We start from the raw sequence: 26,051 nt of genomic DNA on the forward strand, positions 1-26,051 counted from the left end.
AACTGAAAGCAACAAGGTGTCTCATTTACAAAGTTTCTTAGTATATACTGTAAAACTGAATATGTAATTGTGCATGTTCATTCCCCTGTTTTTACATTTGAATTACCTTTGAAGTAATCTATGGTATAATTCACCCAAAAATGAAACTTTGCTGAAAATGTACTTAACCTCAGACCATCCAAGATGGTCATCATCATCATCATAATCATCTAGATGAGTTTGTTTCTTCATCAGAATAGATTAAATGTACCATTTCGTCACTTGCTCACCAGTGGATCCTCTGTAGTGAATGGGTGCCGTCAGAATGAGAGTCCAAACAGCTGATAAAAACATCACAATAAACCACAAATGATCCACACCACTCCAGTCCATCAGTTAATGTCTTGAGAAGCCAAAAGATGTGTGTTTCTAAGAAACAAATCCACAGTTAAGGCGTTTTAGCTCTAACTCTTTTAGTTCTGGCCAAAATATGAATCCATAATCCATAATCGCTTCCTCCACTGAAAAAGTCCATAAAAATGTCTTGATGGATATTAGGGCTGCACAATTAATCGAATTTCTAATCGTGATTGCAATTACAGATGCCACAATTATGTAAATCCACTTTATTCTGCTTTCTTAAGATGTGTGGGTGTGTGAGAGAGAGCTTCTTTTTTTATATATTTAAAGAAGAAACCAATATAAAAATGTGGCATGCAGTTACTTCAAACAATGTTATAAGCTGTTCAGAACATCATTTCACAAAAAATTACAGATAATGTACTCACCCCCTTGTCATCCAAGATGTTCATGTCTTTCTTTCTTCAGTCGTAAAGATTATTCTGTTTATTGAGGAAAACATTTCTGCATTTTTCTCCATATAGTGGACTGATATGGTGCTTCCAAAAAACTTCCAAGTCTTATCTAGCAAAATGATTGATTATTTTCATTAAAAAAATACAATTTAAATACTTTTGAATCTCAAACGCTCGTCTTGTCTTGCTCTTCCTGAACTCTGTATTCTGGTTCAAGACAGTTAGGGTATGTCGAAAAACTCCAATCGTATTTTCTCCCTTAACTTCAAAAATCATTTCAAAATCATCCTACATCACTGCAGAAGTACAGACACAGTCTTTGCAAAGTGAACATGCAAAGATAAAACACCCTTAACAAAAAAAGGTAAAACAGCGATATAGGATGATTTTGAAGTTGAGGGAGAACATGAGATGGGAATTTTTCGACATACCCTAACTGTCATGAACCGGAACAAAAACAGTTCAGGCAGAACAAGACAAGATGAGCTTTGCCATTAAAAAATATAAATTGTATTATTTTTATGAAAGTAACCGATCGTTTCGCTAGATATGACCCTTCTTTCTCGGCTGGGATCGTTTACAACCGTATTTGGGATTGTTTGAAGCCGCATTTAAACTGCATTTTGGAAGTTCAAACTCGGGGCACCATAGAAGTCCACTATATGGAAAAAAAAACCCTGAAATGTTTTCTTCAAAAAACATAATTTCTTTATGACTGAAGAAAGAAAGACATGAACATCTTGAATAACAAGGGGTGAGTAAATTATCTCTCAATTTTTGATCTGGAAGTGGACTTCTCCTTTAATTATCGCAATAACAATTTCAAGGGAATAATCGACAATTATGGTTTTTGTCATAGTCGTGCAGACCTAATGGATATGTTTCCTACGAGACATTAACTGATGGACTGGAGTGGTGTGGATTACTTGTGGATTGTTTTGTTTTTATCAGCTGTTTGGACTCTCATTCTGACGGCACCCATTCACTGCAGAGGATTCAATGGGGAGCAAGTGATGTAATGCTAATTTACTCTAAATCTGTTCTGATGAAGAAACAAATGACAATGAACGGTCACAGTTTACACGGAAATCCGTTCTGCTTATGTTTTATTAATAAGGTCTATTGTTTTTAGTGTAATTCTGGCTGGTTTAGCAAGAAACCCAATGTGCATGTTGTTTTCAATGTATTATAGTCTGTTAAATTATTCAAGGCTTGACAATTATTTTTTTTTTTAACATGCTGATGGTAACTCAAATTTGGCATTTTTGAGTTATGCAGTGTAATACCCCTCAAATGTGATTTTTATTTTTTTTTAGGTTGTGGTTAGTGCCCCATGTGTATGCAATGTGAAATTCTCAAATTTACGCAGGAGGAAAGTTGAAACAGCATGTGAAGAGAGAGAGAGAGAGAGGTGCGGGGAGGGGAAAGAGTGAATGAAATGCAGGACAACTCTGAGCGACTGCGAGATGATTGAAAGCCGGAAACAAATTCAGTCAGTGAGAGCGAATGATTGAGAAGGGAGGATGAAAGAGATGTTGATTTTGACGGAAGGTACGAAAAATATCACATCTGCCAAGGACGAAGATTCACAACACGCACCCAGAGAGAAAGAGAGACTCTTTGTGACGAGAGGAAGCACATTTTTTTACTTAACAATACGGCTGCAAGTGTAGACTGCGGAAAGTAGGGCAGCTCTTACGTAAAGCATCTTCCTGTTAAATATAACCCTCCCCCGTGGTCCTCCGGCTCGACATTAGTGCAGAGCCAATGACGACATATTTGTGCTCAGTCTTATTCATAAAGCTCACAAGAAATAAACCTTTAAAAGCCACAGATTAATAAGTGATCAGGGATCAGCTCTGCTCACATCATGCAGATTTGCATGTGAAATATCACAGATCTCCCTTGAAAGTCTTCGCCTGCCAAGCCGCTTCACTTCTCCGTGTCTGAGTTGTCCGTGATGCCTGTTTGAAACGGAGAGCTATTTTCTCTTGTTTATATTTATTTATTCATAGCTGGCTGCTCATTTAACATGCTGCATTCACCGTGACTGCATGCGTTCTGTATGTTCAGATTCGGTAGCTGCTATAGCTGCTATTAGTGTAAAAATGATTGATTTCTCATTCGGATTGATGGCTGAAGTGGCAGCAAATCATTTTGTGATTGTATTCTTAAGCTTCCGTTTTGGTTCCGCCCAAGTATTCTTTCCAGAACAGCGTTTGCTGGCATCTTCACAGGATGTTGGCAGGTGATATGTTTGCTGAAAGTTGAGCGCATCCTCCCATTTCAGCTGATAATGGGCTGTCAGTTAAGTCTCAGTACAGCATCTCTGTAAGTTCCAGCCGTAATTTTGACGTTTCAGTATTAACGCTGAGCTTCAGTAGCATCTCTGCAGGTTTGATCTCTGAGAGAAACTCTCTTCATCTCCACCACAAGCTCTGACATCACAGCTAGCGTGCAGCGCTTCAGACTTGTCTCTCCTTTTCTCTTCTCTTCAACTCATATTGTCTCGTCTCTTTTCTTCTTTTCTCTTCTCTTCTAGTGTCTTCTCTTCTTTTTCATTTAATACTGTACCGTCACATTGCTCCTTTTCTCTCGTTGTGGCTTTTTTCTTCTCATATCTCACCTTGTTTCATCTGTTCTTTTTACTTCAGATCTTCCTTGTTCTCTCCATGTCTTTTCTCTTATGTCCGTCATCTTTAAGACTCAGCTCTCCTTGATTCTTATTGTTTAATTTCTCCTTTCTTCTGTCCTCATTTCATATTGTTAGGGGTTCAAGCGTGTTTCGCTGAAACCCTATTGTAATTGTTAGAATGGTCACGGATCAGTGATCTCCATGTAAAACTGATTGTGCAGACCAAAGTGTAAGACGTGGAGACTTGAAACTTGAAAGGATGGTAGTACTCACACCATCTACAATGTGACCAAGGCTCGCCCCAATCGGACTGATGGGGCACTACAGTGAACAAAAGTATGAAATCGCTCATAACTCCTAAACCGTCAGTCGCAGGCTCACGTGTCAGTACTACTTTTGCAAACTACTCATAGGTTTTTCACCCAATCGGAACCAAACAAGTGCAGGAAGATTCTCTGGAGAGTGATAATCAATAATTATCAAAAAAATGTTGAACTTTCGACTCACCGTCGCAAAGGCACGCCAAAACGTTCTAAAGGGGCGGGGCCACTTTTAGTAAAATACCTATAACTCCTAAACGGAATGAGATATCTCCACCAAACTCAGAGCACTTATATAAGAGCAATCTGAGGTCACAGGACAAAAATTTGCGGAACTTAGCCACTTGGTGGCGCTATAAGAGGGAAAACATAAAAATGGCTATACCTACACAACCATTTGTCCTATGAACATGAAAATCGTTGTGTACGGTCTTGGTCCAAAGTGCCACAAGTGTCTATAAGGACATTTGCGTATCTCAAAAAAACATGGCCACCATTGGCCGATTAAAATTTGAGCACCTGTTAGACAAGATTAATGGAGGCTGATCGAAAAACAAAACTCGCTGGGCCTGTTTGACTGATGACCCCATATACAATGCATTTTCAAGAGTGTAAACAATTGTACATTGCATGATTTTTCGCACACACACGCAATATTCATATCACATGATACAACTCCTCATTCCAGGCAACTTTGCCTCTAGAACCACTGCTGTCAATTAAATCGTTTGTTAAATGATTGAGAAGACGTTAAACCCAACTTTTGCGAACTAGTCCTAGGTTTTTTGTTCAATCTGGAAAAAACACTGCAGTGCAATTCTCTGGACTCTCTAGGTTAATAATTATCAAAAAAAAACTGAAATGTACTCTTTGGGAAGCTATAACAAGATTGTTAACGGGCCTGTCCAAATTTACCCAAAAGCCTATAGGGAAACTCAAAACTTAATGAAACCTGGTGAACACATGCGACAGGTGATTCTAAACAAGCATTAGGGCTGCACGATAAATCATATGCGATATCCATGCGCATTTTTTTCAGTAATGCCAGTTCTGTAATCAGTAGTAAATCTTCATTACATGCGTGCTTTCAGATGGAGCAGCATTTACTACACAGAGCCATAGTTCACTGACAAGCTGTGCAAAACCACACAGACGATATCATTGATATTATACAACAATATTATCAAATCACGTTGCGATAATAGTTATTCGCATAGCTTCTTGGTGAACTACGGCTAAATGCCGCTCCATCTGAAAGCATGTAAAATACCACATTTAATAACGTGTTTTTAATCCAAATTCAATTCATAACATCAGTCAAGTGTTTGAAATAAATCATTCTGTGAGATGATGTGGTTTCTTACACAGAATAAGGCAAGCAACATATTTCATAGTAGTCTAAGTAGTGATGAATGTCAATTAGCATTGCATTATTATATACTTTATAATAAGGAAAATTATAATAAGAACTCAAATAAACCATATATTGTCATAGTTGTGTGTTTATTAGTCACGTTGAGTCAGTGACAGCAGATAAATGTTCTGTTTATTCAGCTGCAGCAGTCGTGATTTCCTGGATTTCTTCTGTGGGGTGTTTTTGGAGTTTCCGTGCGAGAGCACCCTCTGGGCTTCAGATGGCGATTTACTACTGATCACAGAACCATGCTTCACTGACAAGATGCACGCATGAATATCGCAGCTTTGCCTATTATTGATTGCTATATTATTGGGATTTATCATGCAGCCCTAACAAGCATGCAAAGTTTTAAGGAGATTGTGACCACAGCTGGCGCTATAACAGTTATAAAGGATTCAAAAACAGTGTATTTCTATGGTAAATGACCTGGATTTGCCCAAAGTGTTTTTTAATCATTGATTTAGGTGGGTGCAGCCTTGCTAAATAGTATGTAATGTCTTTTTGCTTATTTGCTTAAAGTGCCTTAATTCTTTTTACTTTAGATCTCTTTATCTTATTTATCGTCTCTTGCTTCCTTAAGACTCCTTGTCTCCATTCCTCTTTCTTCTCTCCTCATGTCCTCTCTTCTTGTATCATCTGATCGCTTCTCATTTCGTCTTTTCACTTTTTTTATTGTGTCTCATCTCTTACCGTGCACATCTTTCAGAACTTTCTCAACTCCAACTTCTGTCCTCAACTTGAGAGTCTTATTGTCTCTTTATTTTCTCTTTATATCTTGCTTGTTTTGTCTTCACATCTTTTATTGTCTCGCCTCACCTCCTTACATATCTCTTTTTCTCTCTTCTTGGTTCTGTTATCTTCATTTCTATTTCTCTTCTGTTTTCATTTCTTCTTTTCTTGTCTCACCTGGTCTCATTTGTCACTTCTGTCTATTCTTCTGGCTCATTTTCTATCCACTTCTGATTCCGATCCGTTTTCGTTGCTTTTTTTTTTTTTTTACATCTTACATCATTTCTTGCTTCTTTTGTCTTTGTCTCATCTCTTCACATGTTGTCTCTCACTCGCTCTTTGTTTTTTTTCCTCTTTCTCTCCTCATCATGTTTCTGTGTAGTTCATCTCCAATTGCTTCATATCTTTAAGTCTCTTGACTTTTTTGTTTGTTTCTTTTCTCTCTTCTCATCTCTTCACATCTTGTTTTTCACTGGCTCTTGTTATCTTGTTTCTCTTTCTCTTCCAGTCTTGTTCTCTTATTCTCATCTCTCTGTTTTTCCACAATTCTGTTAACATGATTTTGGCCACACTCATCATTTTTCAGCTGTACATGTGAAATTCATTGCAGGGGCAGGAAGCATCTTTAGCTAATAAAACAGGGCCTCTGTATTTACTGCTGAGGGTGTCATTAAATATTAAGCCATTATAATTGGTTCCATTTCACAAAACCATGGAACAAGTTGTTTTATGTTCTTTTATATGCCTATTATTACTCATGTTTTGTGTTGGTGAGGTGAATTAATTGTGTGTTTAACTGCCCATGGGTGACGTTACGCTAATTGTCGCCTACAGAACAAGAGTTTGCTAATCTGCTGGTGTAAGATCCTAAGTGAGAGTTCCTGTTCCATCTCCCCAAATGTAATTCTCTTAGCTGCCCATGTGTTAATCACGCTTCCGCCCGCTACAGTCAATCGGACGCCACGTTATGCTTTTGTTTAAGGTCAGATTAAGCATATCCGACAATATGACGCATTCTCGGTTAAAAACACAAGTGTTGCTCTGTCACATGCATCATGGCTCATATTTAAGTCTGGATGCTTGGCAGCGAGGATAAGTGTCTCTCTGAGGATTCGACATGCGTGCCGCTCGATGAATCAGCCATTCCTACGCTGGTGACAAAGACCAACTGCTTAATTGTCCAATGGCCCCAACCAAAATTCACCATGGATCTACAAATCACTCTCTGTTTTCCTCTTGACAAATGCATTGTCTTGTTGATGACCTTAAAGCCAGATGGCTGAAAATACTGAAAATATCTATCAGCTGTTGCCTCGAAGGGATGATGTGAGTGGTTTATTATTAACTGGGTCTCTGATGTAATGAGAAGTGATGTAAAGTGAAGAATTTGATGAGCTAAAATGGTAATATTTTATATATAAACATGCAAATCCTTCTAATCTGTCGTAAAGTTGATTTAAGATTTGAGTGTCAAAAGTCTATATTGATCATTCTTTGATCATTTCATCCAAATTGTAAGGCATCATGCATTGCAATTACAACAAGCTCTTAAAATGAATCCAAGATTGTGGGCAGAGTTGAGAGAAATCTAAATTCAAATGTTTAATTCACTTCTGAAATGTATTGTTTAAAAATGTTGTGCATATACTGTCCTTAGATTATCAAGCTGTTATCTTAGCTGAATGCTAATGTTAGACTGTGTACTGAAATCAACAATCAAATCAAGTTTCCATGCAGTTTTAGTGAAGATACCAACTATATTGGTTCCAGTAGGAAACCCACAACCTATAAATTCATAGAAAGGGTTGTTTGAATATACAAATCTAGATAATATAGGAATAGGAATTGTTTTGGCTTGAAGGAGAAGTCAAAGATTAAGAGTACACTGTAAAAAATAAAAAACACAATTTGTTGAGTCAGCTTAAAATAATTTGTTACCCTGCTGCCTTAAAATTTTAAGTTCAGTCAACTAAAATAAGTTTAGTCAACTTGAAATGTTAAGTTGTACTAAGTAACAACTTAGATATTTGTGTCTGCTAAACTTAACAGATGGGGAAGTAACCCAGCGGCCTTAAAATTTTAAGTTGATTCAACTCAAATATCTAAGTTGTCACTTAGTATAATTTAACATTTCAAGTTGAATAAACTTTTTTGGAGTTGACTGAACTTAAAATTTCAAGGCAGCCAGGTTACTATTTTAAGTTGACTTAACAAATTGTTTTTTTACAGTGTAAGACAAGACGAGCATTTGACATTAAAAAGTATATACACTGTATTATTTTTATGAAAATAACCGATCGTTTCGCTAGATAAGACCAATCTTCCTTGGCTGGGATTGTTTACAACCGCATTTGGGATTGTTTGAAGCCGCATTTAAACTGCATTTTGGAAATTCAAAATCAGGGCACCATATAAGAATATTATATGGAGAAAAATGCAGAAATGTTTTCCTCAAAAAACATAATTTCTTAATGACTGAAGAAAGAATGACATGAACATCTTGGATGACAAGGGATCACATTATATGTGAATCTTTGTTTTGGAAGTGGACTTCTCCTTTAAGAAACCTTTACTAACATTTTAAGTGACATTTTAGTGAAGAAGAAACCAACCCATGCTCATTGGGGGGAAAAAATATTTCTTCAAAATGATATTATGTTGCTTCTTGTGTGTTTCACAATATTTTCAAATGAAAAATGCCTAGTGAGTCCATTCAGTTTTATCTGAAACAGATGTATGGGAATCTGGCAATGTTTAATTATGTTGATTGTTGTGTGTATTGTGGCAGTTTAGAAATGAAATGTCTGGTGTTAAAAGGTTAATACTAAGGTCTTTGAGCTCTTCTATCATAACTCTTGTTTCACAAAACTTGTACCTGAGCACTTTACATCACAAGTGTAATGCTGTACCGGGTGCGCTACTGAGCAAGTGAGTTTACTATGTCAGAAAAGCCATATGGAGCTGCTTAAGTGACACAAACATCAAAATCTATCACTTTACAAATCATGCTCTATGATAAAAGAGATTTAAGGTCACACCATATCATTGTGCAAGGAATTATGCACAATTAATCAATATTAATCTGCCTCGTAATTGTAATTATCGTGGAAAAGGGAGAAACATTGGTGTTTTACTGCCACTAGTGTGTCAGCTGGAAATTGATGGGATTGTATGTATGAATAGGTTTTGAATGTAAGTAGAAGCATGCTTTTTCAATGAGCCTTGGTTGCAACCATCAGTGTAGAATATGGCTACTTAAACATGTTCAATAAGGTGTAGCTTATTTTATGTCTATATGTAAGCAGTAATAGACTGAATATTGAATGATGCGTTATATCCAGAAGAGTTGAGAGAAATCTCAAATTTAAATGTTTAATTTACTTCTGAAATGTATTGTTTAAAAAGTTCAGCCTAATTCAAGTGAACATATTTGCATATTTTATGCATGTTCTGTCCTTAGTGCCAAGCTGTTAGCTTAACAAAAAGCTAACATATGGCCCTATGAAATCCGTTTTATTTTCTCCCAAATTCTGTTTTATTTTTTTCCAAATTCCATTTTTTCCATTTTATTTTTTCTGAATTCTGTTTTTTTTTTTCTGTTTTAATTTTTTCAACTCATTTTTAATGGTTAAATTAAATTGTATTAATCAAAGAGCATGTCTAATTAATTAACATAATGAAATTTATACAATTTCACATCAGTTTATTAAAAGTTTAACAAAAATTACATGTTTAGGGCCCTATGAAATGTTCTCATCTTATGTTTTATTGTTATCAAATTCTGTTTTAGAATGTCTAATTATTTGAATGCATACTTAATTTTATTCAAATTTATTCTTAAAATAGCCTTATGAAATTTTTTTTTTTTTACCCACTCAGAAATTCTGTGTTATGAATTTAAAATTTTCTGGCTATTAAATGAAGGCATAAAACATTAATATCATTTATCTTTTAATTATTGAAAATTAAGCAAACTTTATTTTTTGGCAAAACAAAAGGGGATTTACTATTAAAATTAAAACATGGAGGAATTGTTGTGTGATTATACCCTAAAAAATAATGTTTGTTTCATTTTTGTAGAAGTAGTAGTAGTAGTAGTAGTAGTAATATATTTCTGGCACAATGTCTTCAAGTTAAACCGGACTTTTATTTTGACGTGTTGCTGTGTCTACTTTGACGCTAGTTTTACTCAAGTGGAATGGTCAAATGTTCATGAAGTGACTCTCAGCAATGTTGTTCATGTATTTATGTTCCAAACTTTCATCCAAACTTTTACAAATTCCGTGACATTCCACGTTATTCAGTAAATTCCATTTTTATGACTGGATTCCGCGATTCCGTCCGTGTTTTCCGCATCACGGAAATCAAAGGGCCCTACTAATATTAGACTATGTGTTGAAATCAACAATCAAATCAAGTTTCCATGCAGTTTTAGTGAAGATACCAACTATATTATGCCCAGTAGGAAACCCACAAGCTAAACTTTTCCCTCTTAAGGTTCAGAGAGAGAATAGGAATAGAAATTGTTTTGGCTTAAGGAACATTGATTAACATTTCAAGTGGACTTCACTGAAGAAACAAACCCATGCTCATTGGAAAAAAGAAAAATGTTTCTTCAAAATGATATTATCTTGCATGTTTCACAGTGAGTGCGTTTCCTTTTATACCGAAACAGATGTATGGGAATCTGAAATGAAATGTCTGGTGTTAAAAGGTTAATACTAAAGTATTTGAGCTCTTTTATCATAACTCATGTTTCACAAAACTCGTACCTGAGCACTTTACATCACAAGTGTAATGCTGTACGGGGTGCGCTACTGAGCAAGTTTACTATGTCAGAAAAGCCATACATATGGAGCTGCTTAAGTGATGCAAGCATCAGAATCTATTACTTTACAAATCATGCTCTATGGTAAAAGTGTTTTAAAGTCATACCATAGTATTGTGCAAGGAATTGTGCGCAATTAATCAATATTAATCTGCCTCGTAATTATAATTTGTATGGAAATTTGTATGTATAGTTTTAGGTAGAGGCATGCTTTTTGAATATGCCTTGGTTGCAAACATCAGTGTAGAATATGACTACTTAAACATGTTCCATAAGGTGTAGCTTATTTTAGTTCTACATGTAAGCAATAATAGACTGAATACAGAATAACGTGTTATATCCAGAAAGTGTGTGACTTCGATGATCTGTTATTTGTACATGCGTATTTTACTTGTGTTGTGTATGGCTTTAACCTCAGATTTGTCACACTTAATACACACGAGCTGTTGAAAAAAAGCGCATGACGTGTGCTTCAAAGCCGGCTGCTCAATTTTGACTCCTTTGAAGTGTCTGTCACTGTGGTATTTCTAAAGATGACTCGCTCTTTATCTAGCAACTGCCCCTTTTCCTTCTCAAGACACAATTTTGCATCTGTCATCTGTTGTTTTTTTAGCGTATGATCTAAGATGGTTCAGCTCTCGCATGAGTGTGCTCTCACTCGTTCTGTCTGTCTCTTTCTCTGTGGGTTTCTCTCATTATTTGCAGATTTTCTTTCACCTCTCTGCCTATCTCCCTTGCTTTTTTTGCCCTCCCCTCATCCCATGAAATGGTGGGAAGCTTGGATTTGGCTGTCAGAGCGGAGTTGCCTCGTCTTGGTGGAGGTGGTTCCTCGGGTGCCAGGCGAGACTTTGATCTTGGCGTGGCACTGGGGCCTCCGTATGCCCCACGCTGCTCGTGTTTCGAGATGAAAAGCCTGGAGATATGCTTCCTCCTCTCTCTTTCGCACCCCAGAAGTGCGGACGTGCGAAGCTACCTTACAGCTTAGTAACTAGCTGTCTAATGACTGCTCCATTATTAGCATGTGGCACGCGCAGCGCTGGCGCTAATGAACTCTGTCATCCAGAAGAAATGTGACTGAGTTTGTCTTCGCTTTTCCCAGTGCGCTGTCAGTGCTCTCCTCGTCTCCTTGCGAGCTCACCGCATCCTTGTCAGTCACATCTCCATTTCTTAATGTGCTTTGAGTTTTCCCATTGAGATACAGCATAAACAGAGGGGCAGCAATCTACCCACGCCATGACTGATAAAAGACACTTGACTTCTGTATGTAACCCCTGCTTTTAGCGCCTCGGACTGTATACCTTGCAGGGGTCTTGTGATCTTCAGACTATTGGAATAAAATCAATGTATATGTTCCAATGGCTAGAGATCTTCAAAACTGCTAGAGGAATTTCTGCTCCTCAAACGTAATTTTAATAGGAATCCACGATTGAGAGTTTCAGGCAAGGCCGTAACCATGAATTGAACTTTGGTGAAACTGTTTTTTGGCCAAAAAAAAATAAGAATAAATTAAGTATAAAGACAGTGAAGGAAAAGCTAGGTAATCATTTTGAACTGATTGCAAATAATTTTTTTTAAATATGCACCAGGTATGTAATTATTCACTCAGTGGGATACAATTCATGATACAGATTTCACAATACGATTTTCTCACATATTTTTAAACGGAGCCTAAATGAAAAGCTTTCCAATTAAAATAAGTAATCCAAATAAAAGAAATCTCTTCGTATAAACAAACTAAAGCTTTGCCTATGCCTTGTCAATTTAAAATTAGAGACAACACTGCATTTTAATCAAGATCCAAACAAAGGTGCTGCGTACATTGAGGATGAATAGTTTTTGTTTTAAATTGGATTGTATAATTTAGAAATTTGAAGCAAAAACAGAATGGTTTGTCAATCTATACTACATAAAACATGTGAACGGAACAAAAACAGCAGACGGGCCGCATGAGAACGCAAAATTACTCTCTGACAGCAGGTGGCGCTTATGGAACAGCAGCGATATAGCTTTTCGTTGGTTACCCCTATAAACAAAGCCACGCTGGGCTTATAAATACTACTGTAATATGTGACCCTGGATCACAAAACCAGTCATAAGGGTCATTTTTTCAAAACTGAGATTTATACATCATATGAAAGCTGAATACATAAGCTTTCCATTGATGTATGGTTTGTTAGGATAGGACAATATTTGGCAATAATCAGGAATCTGAGGGTGCAAAAAAATCAAAATATTGAGAAATTTGCCTTTAAAGTTCTTCAAATAATGTTCTTAACACTGTATATTACTAATTTTCATTACTAAGTTTTCATACATTTGCAGTAGGAATTTTACAAAATATCTTCATGGAACATGATCTTTACTTTATTTCCTAATGATTTTTGCCATAAAAGAAAAATCAATAATTTTGACACATACGATGCATTTTTGGCTATTGCTACAAATAAACCCCAGCGACTTAAGACAAATCTACCATAGGTAGTAAGCCTATGGGTGAGACTTCGGGTTTGTTAGCTGCTATAGAGAAATAACAAGAAGAATAACAACGTGCAATAAATCAAGCGGCAAAAGTAGCTGTTTTGTACAGCTAAAAATAGCTGAACGTGGATGAGACCAGTAGCCAGACCCATAAAATTTACAAATTTGCAAAAAAACCCACTCTTGCGGGAAAAATGAGGTGGACACAGAGGCAAGATGAAATTAAAGTACTATCTAAACTTTTCTGACGACTGTCAGTTCTCAGACATACAAACTCCCACCTCCAATTGTATTGTGATTCGATTAACATCTCAACTGACTTGAATCGTTGCATAATTTCATAGATTTTCAAACGGCTTGCGGTCCATCTTTACATCCCTAATATGCAGACATTCAGTCTTATTTGTATATCAAAAATGCAAAATGTCTAATTACATTCATTTAGGAATTACATAAATCATGTAAATTATACCATATTTTCAGTTCAGCATAGTGAAATCTGAGAAAAAAATCGAGTAGTTTGCATCACTGGATATTAACATTTGGTCATTTAACATTTAACACTTAGTCTCACGTAGCCAGACCTTCAGACTTACGACAGAAGGTCTGGGAACGTCCCAAGAGGACATATGACTGACAGGTAAAGCAACCAATCACGTTCTATTTTGTGCCGTGTCATGTTCAGGGGCGTGGAAATGACAGACCACCGGTGTGTAAAACTCTCAGACATATTTTAAAGATTCTGTACTGCAAAATTTTCACATTCTTTTGAAAATCCAGTGTTTAGTTGATCCTAATAGGCGCTTGTCGTTGTAAACACAGTTGTAAAAATGACAGCTTTCTTCTTTCATAAGGGGGCTTAAAGAACGCGACACACGTGTCTCCCAGAAATCCTGTATAATCTAACCAATCCGATGACGACTTTGAAACTCCCGAAGTGTTTCCAGCTAAGTGTGCCTTAGCCCACGGAACGCTGTCTAAATGTCTGAGGCTGAGACTACTTCCATCTTACCTCTGTCTCTGTCCACGTTGAAACCGATGTGTTGTGCTGGAATTTGTAATGTAATTCTGTAAACGCTAAACCCCGCCTACTTTGATTTGATTGGCCATCTCAATCATTTTGACATTGATGAGTGCTTTTATAGACAGCTGAGGTAGACCAGCGTAAAATTGAAATTTTTAAACATTTTTATCATCCTAACAACAAACAGAGCACTATCCAAAGAATTTCAGATACTGAGGAGGACGGTTTCTAATTTTTGAGAGGGTTGATTTCATGGCTCTGGTTTTGAAAAAAGTTCTATCAAGTTCAAGTTGATCACATGAATTTTTTGTTGACAACAAACAACATGAAGCTGCTTTGTATGAAAATGAGTTGAGTGTTAGCTGTGCTTCATACATTGCTACACTATTCAGTCCCAGGAAAATGTAATTATTTATTTAGACATTTTTTGTGGTTAAATGGCAAATTATGCAGTATTCCAAAAAAAGAAAGTTTATTTTTTTATGTTGTGAAGGGACTGAATATTGCCAATAGAGAGTAACTTTGTTGTTGTTGTTGTTGTTTTGTTTACTTTTTTAGCCAGTTTGACTCCCTGGAAATCTAGCATTGTGGCAGTGACTTTTGCATGAGCAAGCACATGTAAAACATCAAGTGACTTCTTTCGATTTCTCAATTCTGTAGGACGTACGCTCTACGAAGGGTACGAGATGCCTTCAGGGAGAACCGGACAGTGGAAGATCCGAAAGTTGTAGAGGAGCTGCTGAACAAGGCCCGGGACAGTTTGGCTCTCATCCAAAGACAGGTACTGGTCCAAAAAATACATGTTTTAAACAATGGATTTTGTAGAGTATGTTGAGAAATGAGATGGAGAATCATACGGAGTATCATGAATTGTATCCTGTTGAGTGAATAATCACATCCCTGGTGCATATGTAAAAAAATTATTTGCAATCAAACCCAAAACAACATTTTGTACATGGTACACGGTTCCCCCGTGCTGTGCAAGATCTCTTTTTGTTGTTTAGAAACCAATACACAAATCCATTACATCAAATATAAATATTTAAACTTGTATGTGGCTGAAAGGTGAAATTGCTTCTGTTTTGTATTCTTTTATTTTAATAGTTTCATTTTTTTTCCTTAATTTCATTTTCATTTTCAATTATAATTTCAGAACAAAAGTTCACATGATTAATGTCACAAATTTGCTTAGTGAGCTGGAAATGGTGCTGACTTTTTCAAAAACACAGTAAAAACAGTAAAATTGTGAAATATTATTACAAAAAAATCTATGTGAATCTATTTTCTATGTGAATATATGTTAAAATGTAATGTATTTGTGTGATCAAAACTGAATTTTTAGCATCATTACTCCAGTCTTCAGTGTCACATGATCCTTCAGAAATCATTCTAATATGCTGATTTGCTGCTCATGAAACATTTCTGTTTATTATCAATGTTAAAAACAATTGTGCTGCACAATATTTTGTGGAAACCATTAGAGATCGACCTATATATCGATGTACCGATATTTTCCCCGATATTTAAGCATTTTGCCATAATCGGTTATCGGTTTTGTAATATCGGGTTCACCGATAAACGCCATCTTGTGGTTGTTTTGAGAATTGCGCGCATGCAGCGCGCCTGAGGGGAGACCTGACAGCAATGGCGTGTAAAGGTAAAGCATAGCCTACTTTCTTGCTTTGCTGGCAACTTTATTTAATATAACAGCCATTAATGGTCATATTAGATGTGATACATGTAACTAGTTTATGCAGCTTGGCTCTAAGAAATAGAGACAAATTTACAGTGATGTAAAATAATTCAAGTCCTGCCTGAATTAAATAATATACTGCTATAAATGAGCACATGTTGGAAATGAAAACGCTGAATTTAATTCTCTCTCTTTTGCCTACATGCTCATCATTAGCCTCATGAAGTCGGAGACACATATAGGCTTAAACCGTCGTAAGAAATAGAGACGAACTCAGTCACGTAATAATCCTTGCCTTAAATAAAATCTATAGATATAGGCCTAAAAGAGTTAGTATAAAGCAATGTTAGTTTCCATGTTAAACTTGGATAAATGTGCGCTATTAGGCACATACCCAATGGTTTGTGCGGAGAGTGGAGGCTAAAGCTGCTTACAGGACACGGAGGCACCAGCGCCATCACTAATCACATTTCTTTCAGTGGAAACTATCGGTTATCGGGCACATAATTATGCAAATTATCGGTATCGGTAATAAAAAATCAATATCGGTCGATCACTAGAAACCATGGTAGATTTAATTTTCAGGATTTTTGAATGAATAAAAAAGTAAAAAAATAAAATAAAATAAATGAATAAATAAATAAATGAACACAGCGTTTTGTGTACAAGTACAAAAAAAATGTACTGACCCTTAATGTTTGAATGGCAGTTTATCAAGAAAACAACAATAACAAAAATAATGCATGAAGTCTCTGGGCTTCCATACTGGCATGAACTTGTATTAGCTAATGTTCAATATTTCGGCACTCAGTTCCATGCACAAAAATATATCAATGGACGTGTGGCTGGCCTCCAGTTAAAACACTGCCCATTCATTCATTTCTGTTTTAAGAAATCTCCAGCTTTATTTTTTGATCTACGTCAGACCTGCTCAGTATGATTAGAGTAACTGGAACATGGTGCGCTGGACATGTTCCTAGAAACTAAGTCTATCAGAGGCCTATGGATTGTCATGCTGTTTCATTTAAAAGCCGTTAAAAGAACAGCCACCTTCATCAGACTTCATTTTCTCTCTCCTGGTGAACCTAATGAAGGAGCAGTGGGCTTCATCTTGTCTTCCTGTTCCTGTATAATTCACTGTATCCTCTTGAGTGCCGGAAAAGTCGTCTTCTGTCTGTCACAGCTCCAGATGCATATATATGAACACCTGCTCAGATCCCACCTGTCCGCTGGCATGTCCTCCGCACCACTAATGACCGCTGATGCCTCGCTGTCCCACACTTTGTTCCCATAATTCCACCCCAGTTTGGGCAGATGTCTTGAGAACGTGATTCTTATGATTTTGACTTTTTTTTCAGATATTTTTTGTCTTCTAAATTAGTATCGGGGCCTCAAATTACCACTCACCAAGCACCAAATGTGAGTGATTTAAACATTAGCATTTAAACATTTATGGCCAGTAAATAGAGTCAGGTGTGGCAAAATCTTAATTCTATGCCCTGGGTTACAAGTTTAGGTGAATTCTGGCTGTTTTTATAGATTCTTTGCATTTGTATTCATATTTTTGGCTTAATCCTTGAATCCTTTTTGAAATGAGAAAAGGTACAGATATATGTTAGGAGCAGCACAAAAGAGGGTTGAAGGAAGAATAGGAGGCAGCGGGATAATTCATCTCTTGTCTCGTACCAAAGGCGTTGAGCTGTTCTTTGAAACCAAATCAAAGTACAGCCTTAGAGATCAGTCCATCATGCTGTCTGCATTAAGAGCTTCTGTCACCCTGACACTCTCAGCATGGGAATCAATGAAGTTAAACTTCCTGGGGAGTTAAAACACCATCTTCAATGAGAGTCAGAGAGTCATGCTCAGAAGAACAGCTTTCACTCTATTTTCAGATTCTAGGCCCAAAGCATACTCTCTACACAAGTTGGTTTCAGATGCTTTTAGCAATGCAAGCTTAATTTCCAGCTTTTCTACATTTCCTGTTTGAAAAGAAGCTTGTTGAGCAAGTTAGATAAAGTTAGTTAAACTGTAGTTTACATTATACCGCTTCATGTTTTTGGCAGGTGTTTAAATGGTAACTCTGTCGCCCCTTGATTACTAGTTTTTGACTGCCATAGTGTTTCAACAACACACGTGGGTCTAAAAGTTAGAGACCACAAAGAAAACATAGGATTTTTAATATTATTTTTTTAACCTGTAAATAAAAAGAGTTGTAGAAAAAAAAAAAAAAAAAAAGTGTAAATATATTTTAAAAATATATAAATACAAATTATAATTAGATTACAACTATAAAGAAAGAAAAATAATTTGATAATGATAAGAATACAATATTGTTTATTATTATTATTATTATTATTATTACAATAATACAATAATAGTGCTACTTAGGGCCTACACTATTTATGATATATATATTTTTGTTTGTTTGTTTGTTTTGTTTGTTTGTTTGTTTGTTTGTTTGTTTTTGTTTTGTTTTGTTTTGTTTTGTTTTTTGTAGAAATAAAAATAGACCTAAGTGAACAATAACCTTTAAAATGACTTAAAATAGATATTTTATAGCAACGAGGCAATAATAATTAGTTAAAATAAAGCACCAAAAGCAAGAAATCATGGTTTTATTGAACATTTGTTTTTGTTTTTTGGTTCAAATCAAATACTCAAATAGAGTCACGGAATCGTTGCAGCCCTAGTACTAATTATAGTACTATTACTGTTATTAATAATAATAATAATAATAATTATTATTATTATTATTATTATTATTACTATTATTACTATTATTTGTAATAAAATATTAATTATAACAATAATAAAAGTATAACATATTACAGTTATAGTAATAATTGTCATGGTTGTTAGTTTTCTGAGGAGTTAACAAAAGATCTTCAATTAAAAAAAAAACGATGTAAAACTATTTATTTTTTATTTGTTTTAAGCTGTCCTATTGATATTCTGCACATTTTACATTAATTTGTTTTGTTTATATATAACTATTATCATTTATTTCCTCACAAATCTGACTTTTTCCACCCACATATAAACTCACAGTTGCATTGTATAAATTTAGTTTAAGATAAAAAAAAAGTTGCAGGCATATTTATTTATTTATTTATTTAGTGGTGTAAATTAAGATGTTAATTTGTAATTCAGAAAAAATGCATAATTTTGAGACGAATCCTGAACTGAGAGATGTAAACTTGCAATTGCGATAAAGTTAGTTAGAATTGCGTGTTTATATCTCACAATTCTCAGCTATTTCACAATTATGAGTTTATATCTTGCAGTTCTGACTTTTTCCTCTGCATTGTGAGGAAAAAGTTTGAATTGTGAGATGAAAAGTCACAAATTTAACATTTCCGCTACTGATCTCAGCTGTATTGAAGCTCCCTACATGTACAGCGAGTGTGTCAGGCATCCACAGATGCGATTGCGTGCTAGTGTAGAGTGAGTTTGTGGTGTCATGATGAGAGGTTGTGGAGTTTTGCGTGTGTGGTGTAGTGTTTGTGGAGGTGTCTTCTGCATGTCTCTGCCGGTGACACTCCAAGCAGCGCAGCAGTCATCCAGCGCTCTGTTGACTCACACACATCACAGCATACGGGCTGCTGGAAGACGCCAGACCCACGCCTCTCTCTGTTACGCGCACATACTGTACGCATAACGTCCCGTCGTGTGTCGTGACACCGCCAGCATGCGTCCCGCCCTCTGCACACTCCCACACCCCAGACTGAAGCGCACTTATGTCTTCAGCTCTTCTCTGAGAGCGTGGATCCGCTCCAATCCGTGAGTCACTGCTGCCCATCTACTCCTGCTCAGATGTTCTTTTCTGACATTCACTGTTTGCTGTGCTTTCGCAAAATCTTTGTTCTTTTTATAGATGCCATACTTTATCTTAAGTGGTTTGTTATAAGATCATAAGAACAAATCAGCTTTCCATGAGTTCTTTATGACTTCAGAAAATTCATTGCATGTAAACTTTCAGTTGCGATAAAGAAAGTAAGAATTATGTTTTTATATCTTGCAATTCTGTCTTTTTTCTCTGCATTGTGAGAAAAAAGTCTGAATTGTGAGATAAAAATTCTCAATTTCAAAAAATAAAATATTAATTATAACAATAGCAAAGATTTTAGTATTAAATATTAGTTATAATAATTGTCATGATAGTTTTCAGAGGTGTTAACAAAAGATCTTTAATAAAAAAAAAATCAACAACAACGTAAAACCATTTATTTTCTGTTTTAAGCTAATTAATATTATGCACATTTTACATTAATTTGCTTTTTTTTGTACAATTCTGTTTATATATCACAATTATAATACAGTATTTTTCCCTCACAATTCTGACTTTTTTCCACATATAAACTCACAATCGCATTATCTAAATTTAGATTAAGATTAAAAAAATTGCAGGTATTTTTCTTTCTTTATTTATTTATTTAGTGGTGTAAACTGAGGTTTAAATTTGGAATTCTGAAAAAATTTAGAATTTTGAGAAATTTTGAACTGAGAGATATAAACTTGCACTTGCGATTTATAAAAAAAAAAAAAAAAAAAAAAAAAGTCAGAATTACGTGTTTATATCTCACAATTCTCATTTATTTCACAATTTCACAACTATGAGTTTTTATCTTGTAATTCTGTCTTTTTTCTCTGCTTTGTGAAAAAAAAAAAAAAAGTCTGAATTGTGAGTCCTAATTACCTTTTTTTTTGTTTGTTTGTTTGTTTTTTTATTCCATTACATAAACATTACATAAAATAATTTCCACTACTGATCTCAGCTGTTTTGAAGCTCTTTATTAGTTTATTAGTGGACATTTTACCTCCAAAATATAAGAATGTTGTAAGATTTTTTTATGAGTTTAAATGTTATAAATAAATATTTATAGAATGCTTTAAAAGTGTTGAGATATATATATATATATATATATATATATATATATATATATACACACAGATATAAGAAAGCATTCTAATATGCAGAAACATTTCTGATTACTGAAAAATATATAGATATTATATTTATATATATATATATATATATATATGTATGTATGTGTATATGTATATAATATTTTTTTTTCAGTAATCAGAAATATTTCTGCATATTAGAATGCTTTCTGAAGGATCATGTGACACTAAAGACTGGAGTAATGATGCTGAAAATTCAGATCAGAAATAAATTATTTTTTACATTAAATTAATGTAGAAATCAGTCATTTTAGATTGTAATAATATTTCACAATATTGCTGTATTTTTCATAAAATGTAAGTAGAGTAGGTGAGAATAAGATACAAAACATTTTAAAAAAAAAACACGTTTTTGAATGGCAGTGTATTTTAGAAGTATATTACTATTTTTTTTTTTTTTTTTTTTTTGTAAATTTGTGTCTTTACAAACCAACTTTTTTTATAATAATTGTGAATTTAAAGCTGAAAATTCTTCTACAGTGCAGGTAAAACATGATTATTACCGCTAATTTTCTGCAAGGCATAAAAATGCACGTGCTGGTCTAAAACATTGCATCCCATTCCATATGTGGAAGCATGAAAAATTAGCCCACTTCATGTTCTCCACAGGAACCTTTTTCACAACACTCTCTGTCTTGTAGATTTTTTTCTCTGACCTTATTTAAAAAATAAAAAAATCTATTTACCACCAGTTCAGTCTAATCAATCGTTAGCATTTGATGAGCAGTGCTGCCATCAAAAGACAAAAACAACCAATCACCAGGAGAACTACATTCATTCTACTTTGTATGTTTGAGACATAGATTGAAGACATTTATTTTGTCTCAGATTAGCTAAAGTGAGTGTCTTCCATGTCTCATTTGCTGCTCGGTGTTTTCCAGGGCTAAACCCAGGATTATATTTCTCTTGTGGAGCTCCAGTGCATTGGCTGTAACTCTGCTTTTGTGAGTGTGTTCTGTGTGTGAAATGCCTGTCTAGATGAATTCAGGGCTTTCCCGTCTTTACGTCCTACTTCAGCTGACTGCGGAATAACAGCTATATATTTTCCAGGGCCAAAATGAGTCTGAGTTCATAGCGGTGTGTGTAAATTAGGCCACGGAGATGACAGGACTTCCCATAAACAACAAGAGTGACACAGCTGTGTGTGTGTGTGTGTGTGTGTTCTCTCCTTTACCTACTTTAGGTTTTGTTAGAGTTGTGCATTAAAATGGATAGGGAAGTAAAACAGAATTGAAGTTGCAGGTGGGATAAAACTCTGCAATGTGAAATTCACATGCGGAAACATTAGCCAATCAGAGCCCACTCTGTGCTGCTCTGTAGCCAATCAGAGCAGAGGTCATTTACATAGGTAAGTTCTAAAGCAACAACTGTCCCAATTCAGAGGCTGCATCCTTCAAAGACTGTGACAAAGGTTGTCCCATTTTAAATGCTTCTTTAAATGCAGCCTTGAAATGCATCCTTCGTTTACCAGGCCATGAAGGATAAAACAATGTCGCAGACAATCCCAAGATTCATTGCGTGCCGGTAATAACAGGATTACATTTTAAAATGTATAGAGGTATTGTGATAAAATACTTCTGGTAATAAAGGTATTGGGTTTTAGCTTACTTGAATATCTGATGATTCAAATATTACAACAACAAAACCTTTAAAGTTCCATTTTAACATTTTCACTTCGTCCCTCAATTTTTCTGTCTTCTTGTCCACATTATCACGTGACAAAATTGTACAGCATGTCCTCTTTAAAATTATATAAGAATAAAATAATTGAAATATGATAATTCAGTTCTTATTAGTATGCAAGACACGCTTTTCTCTACAGTGTGAAACGCTCAACACAACAGTGCTGTGAAAAATCTGTCCTGAAGAGAGACAAAAAATACAACCGCTAAATTCTCTTGAGAGCCAGTGTCAACACAATCAGGCTTTCTACTCATTAATGCATTTGACATGACAGGTCATTTATGTTGGTCTTTGTTTTGAACATGATGAGCAGATCTGAATGATTCAGCGATGAGTTTCGAGCCAGATCAGGCTCTTGATGGAAGTGAAAGAAAATTGAACCAGATGAGTGGACAAAGACACACAAACGAATGGCCCAGTGTTTTGTTGATTTCTTGGAATAGTCCACCCAAAAATGAAAGTTTGATATAAATGTACTAACCTTCAGGGATCTGACATGTAGATGTCACTTCATTGGAAGACATTAAATGTGTCATTCCATCACTTGCTCACCAGTGGATCCTTTGCAGCGAATGGGTGCCGTCAGAATAAGTGTCCAAACGGTTGATAAATACATCACAATAATCCACAAGTAATCCACTCCAGTCTATCAATTAATGTCTTGTGAAACCAAAATCTCTATGTTTGTAAGAAACAAATCCATCATTACAACTTTTTTTAACTTCAAACTGTCACTTCTGGCCATAATATGAGTCTGTAATCCATAATAACACTTCCTCCTGTCAAAATGTCCATCTCCTGTTGTCTCCCACATCAAAAATCCAACCAAATATTTGATTTAGATCTGTTTTGGTCTGTTTTCACTTGTGCAGATTTCTCTCCTGATTCAGACAAGACCACTTTTTCACTGGAGAAAGCAATGTTATGGATTTCGGACTGGTATTTCAGTTGAAAGCAATCTATTGGAATTAAAAATGTCTTCATTATGGATTTCTTTCTTATAAATATGCCACTTTTCAGTTCACAAGACAGACTGGCTGTTTGGACTTTCATTCTGACGGAATAAAATAAGAAATAAATTAAAGAAATAAGCTCATTACATCTTGGATGGCCTAAGGGTGAGCAAATTTTCAGCATTTTCATTTTTGTTGAATTATTCCTTTAAGCTCGACGTATTCTTTTTGACAGTCATTTTCTCTTTAGCTCAGCTCTTGAATAACAACCTAAATAAAAGTTCAGACAGAAGTGTTCTGTACTTTTCTATTGGAATAATCCTTGCTTTCACCTCATATAGGGCAATGCATTCATGTTAGGTGTTTTGGAAAAATTGCAACGTAATGTAATTTTGTCTTTCTCTGTTTGATGGCTTTGACTTGCAGCAAACATGTTTTCCTCCCTATGGCATTGTGCGTTTTGTTTTCTGTCACCGTCTGAACCTCCCTCCCAATGCACAGAAACACACACTTTCAAAGCCACTTTATCTTTGATCCAGATTACATTTGTATCTCAAATGTGAACAGACTTTTAGTGCGCTGTCACGCTTGTGTTTGTGTGCGCAAGTGTTTCTCTATGGATGGTTACCAAAGCAAGCCTGTCACAGCGCATGCAAGGCCTCAGTGAGGATATTGACTGCGTCTACGGCCATGACTTCCATCCACTTGTGTTTGAAATACAGTATTGATGTGATTTACCTCCTCAATGCTCTCTTCCAGATTATCCCCTGCTGAACAATCAATCTCCACTAACTACTGCTGAAAGTACTCAGTGTCAGAACCTCTCTGCTCTTCTCTTGCTACAGAGATGAAATCTGACTGCTAATGTGACTTATGGTCCACAGGATCTTTATCCTCGCTGAATAGCTAATGATAAATGTGTGGCCAGAGAATCAGCATGTTTTTTTTTTTTTTTTTTTGCATTGCAATGTATTTTGTGTCAAAAATAGGAGTGATACAGCTAAAAAAAAATCTGTTCAGACATTTGGGGTCAATACATTGTATTTGATTGATTGATTTATTTATTTTTATTTTGGAAATTAATACATTTATTAACAGAGGATGTCTGTTTCCAGTAAATGTTGTTCATTTTTCAAAATCCTTAAAAAAAATTGATTAAAAAATTGATTAAAAAAAATAAAGGTTTCCACAAAAAATATTAAGCAGCACAACTGCTAATAATAATAATAAATCAGAATATTAGAATGATTTCTGAAAGATCATGTGGCACTGAAGACTGGAGTAATGATGCTGGAAATTCAGTTTTGCATCACAGGAATAAATTAAATTTTAAAATATGTTTGGGTAAAAATATAAATTTTAAATTGAAATAATATGATAATAAATAATATCATTTTGGATATATTATTTTAATATATTATATTAAAATAATAAATAATGCTGCTGTTTTTACTGTATTTTTGAAGACAAAAAATGCCACTGAATCAATAAATTAATCTAATATTTCAATACCAACTGATAAGTCCCAATATCAAAATGAGTTCTTTCTACAGGGAGGAGTTATTTTTCCTACACAATTTTATGCTTTTTTTTCTCCACCTTTTGATTATAGTGTTTGAAAGGAAAAACACACATTTTCCACATTTCCTCCTGTATTTTACCACAACATTTAGAAACTCGAGTCCTCATGGCAGCTTTTCAAACCACATCACGTCTCCTCCCAAGATAAAGGAGAGATATTTACCCGTTATGTTGGGTTGACGCCATATCCCGAAAATAGCTTCCTAAATCCAACAACAAATGCTGTTTTCAATGCAGATCACAGATCTGTGAACAGTAATGTTTGGTGTTTACTTAGCTCTTAGTTACTACTGTTTAACTGCATTAGAGTGACACATTTGAAGCTTTGACTAGTCTTTTGTGGCACACAAAAGAAGAAATTTGAAGTTTGTGCTGATCGCTCGTTTACATGAAATTAAAATAATTGGGGAGTGTTTACGCATCAAAATTAATACCGACTTTGAAACGGATATGAGAGCTTAAGTTTTAAACTATTCCTTTATGGTCTGTTTTATGTTCCTGTTTGTTTGGAACAACACCAAGCATAAGTGCCATTTCTCATAGTCCACCTAGTCAGTCAGCAGTGGCTAAACTCCCCCATAATTGATCGTGTTTCTGATTTCGCTCTTTGGATTCAACGGTTGGCTCAGATTGAGCTTCCTGAACACTTCCTCTAGTGTTTAGTAATAATGCAGTCAAACACCTGTGGCAGTATTGCCTTTAAAACGCCAATAAAAGCAGAATGTTTCATAAAAAACAATGTTGTGTGAAGAGCTGAGCAAGCAGAAGGAATGAATACATTCCCCTTGAGGGAACTGCTCACCTCTTAATACAATGCATTTCTCTCTACACATCCCTGTGTTTATCTAACCTCTGCTTCAGTGCCCGAAAGGAGAAATGAAAAGACTGTGGCAGGGGAATGAGTGTGGTGTTTGTCTTTCTAAGCCTCTTTTGCTTTTATGTGTTTTTTTT

The 26,051-nt window shown here is 35.3% G+C and overlaps 1 protein-coding gene across 2 annotated transcripts in view; it reads left to right on the forward strand.

Annotated features, from left to right (window-relative positions):
• The window catches only part of LOC127155532 (LYR motif-containing protein 4B), a 73,590-nt gene that overhangs the window by 2,885 nt on the left and 44,654 nt on the right, over positions 1–26,051 (forward strand). For both annotated transcript variants that reach the window (XM_051097795.1, XM_051097796.1), the window contains exon 2: positions 14,886–15,006. In XM_051097795.1, coding sequence (XP_050953752.1) covers positions 14,886–15,006 — 121 coding nt within the window. The remainder of the gene's footprint in view (positions 1–14,885; positions 15,007–26,051) is intronic.

Source organism: Labeo rohita, chromosome 24 (assembly GCF_022985175.1).
Source record: "Labeo rohita strain BAU-BD-2019 chromosome 24, IGBB_LRoh.1.0, whole genome shotgun sequence".
NCBI classification, from domain to species: domain Eukaryota; kingdom Metazoa; phylum Chordata; class Actinopteri; order Cypriniformes; family Cyprinidae; genus Labeo; species Labeo rohita.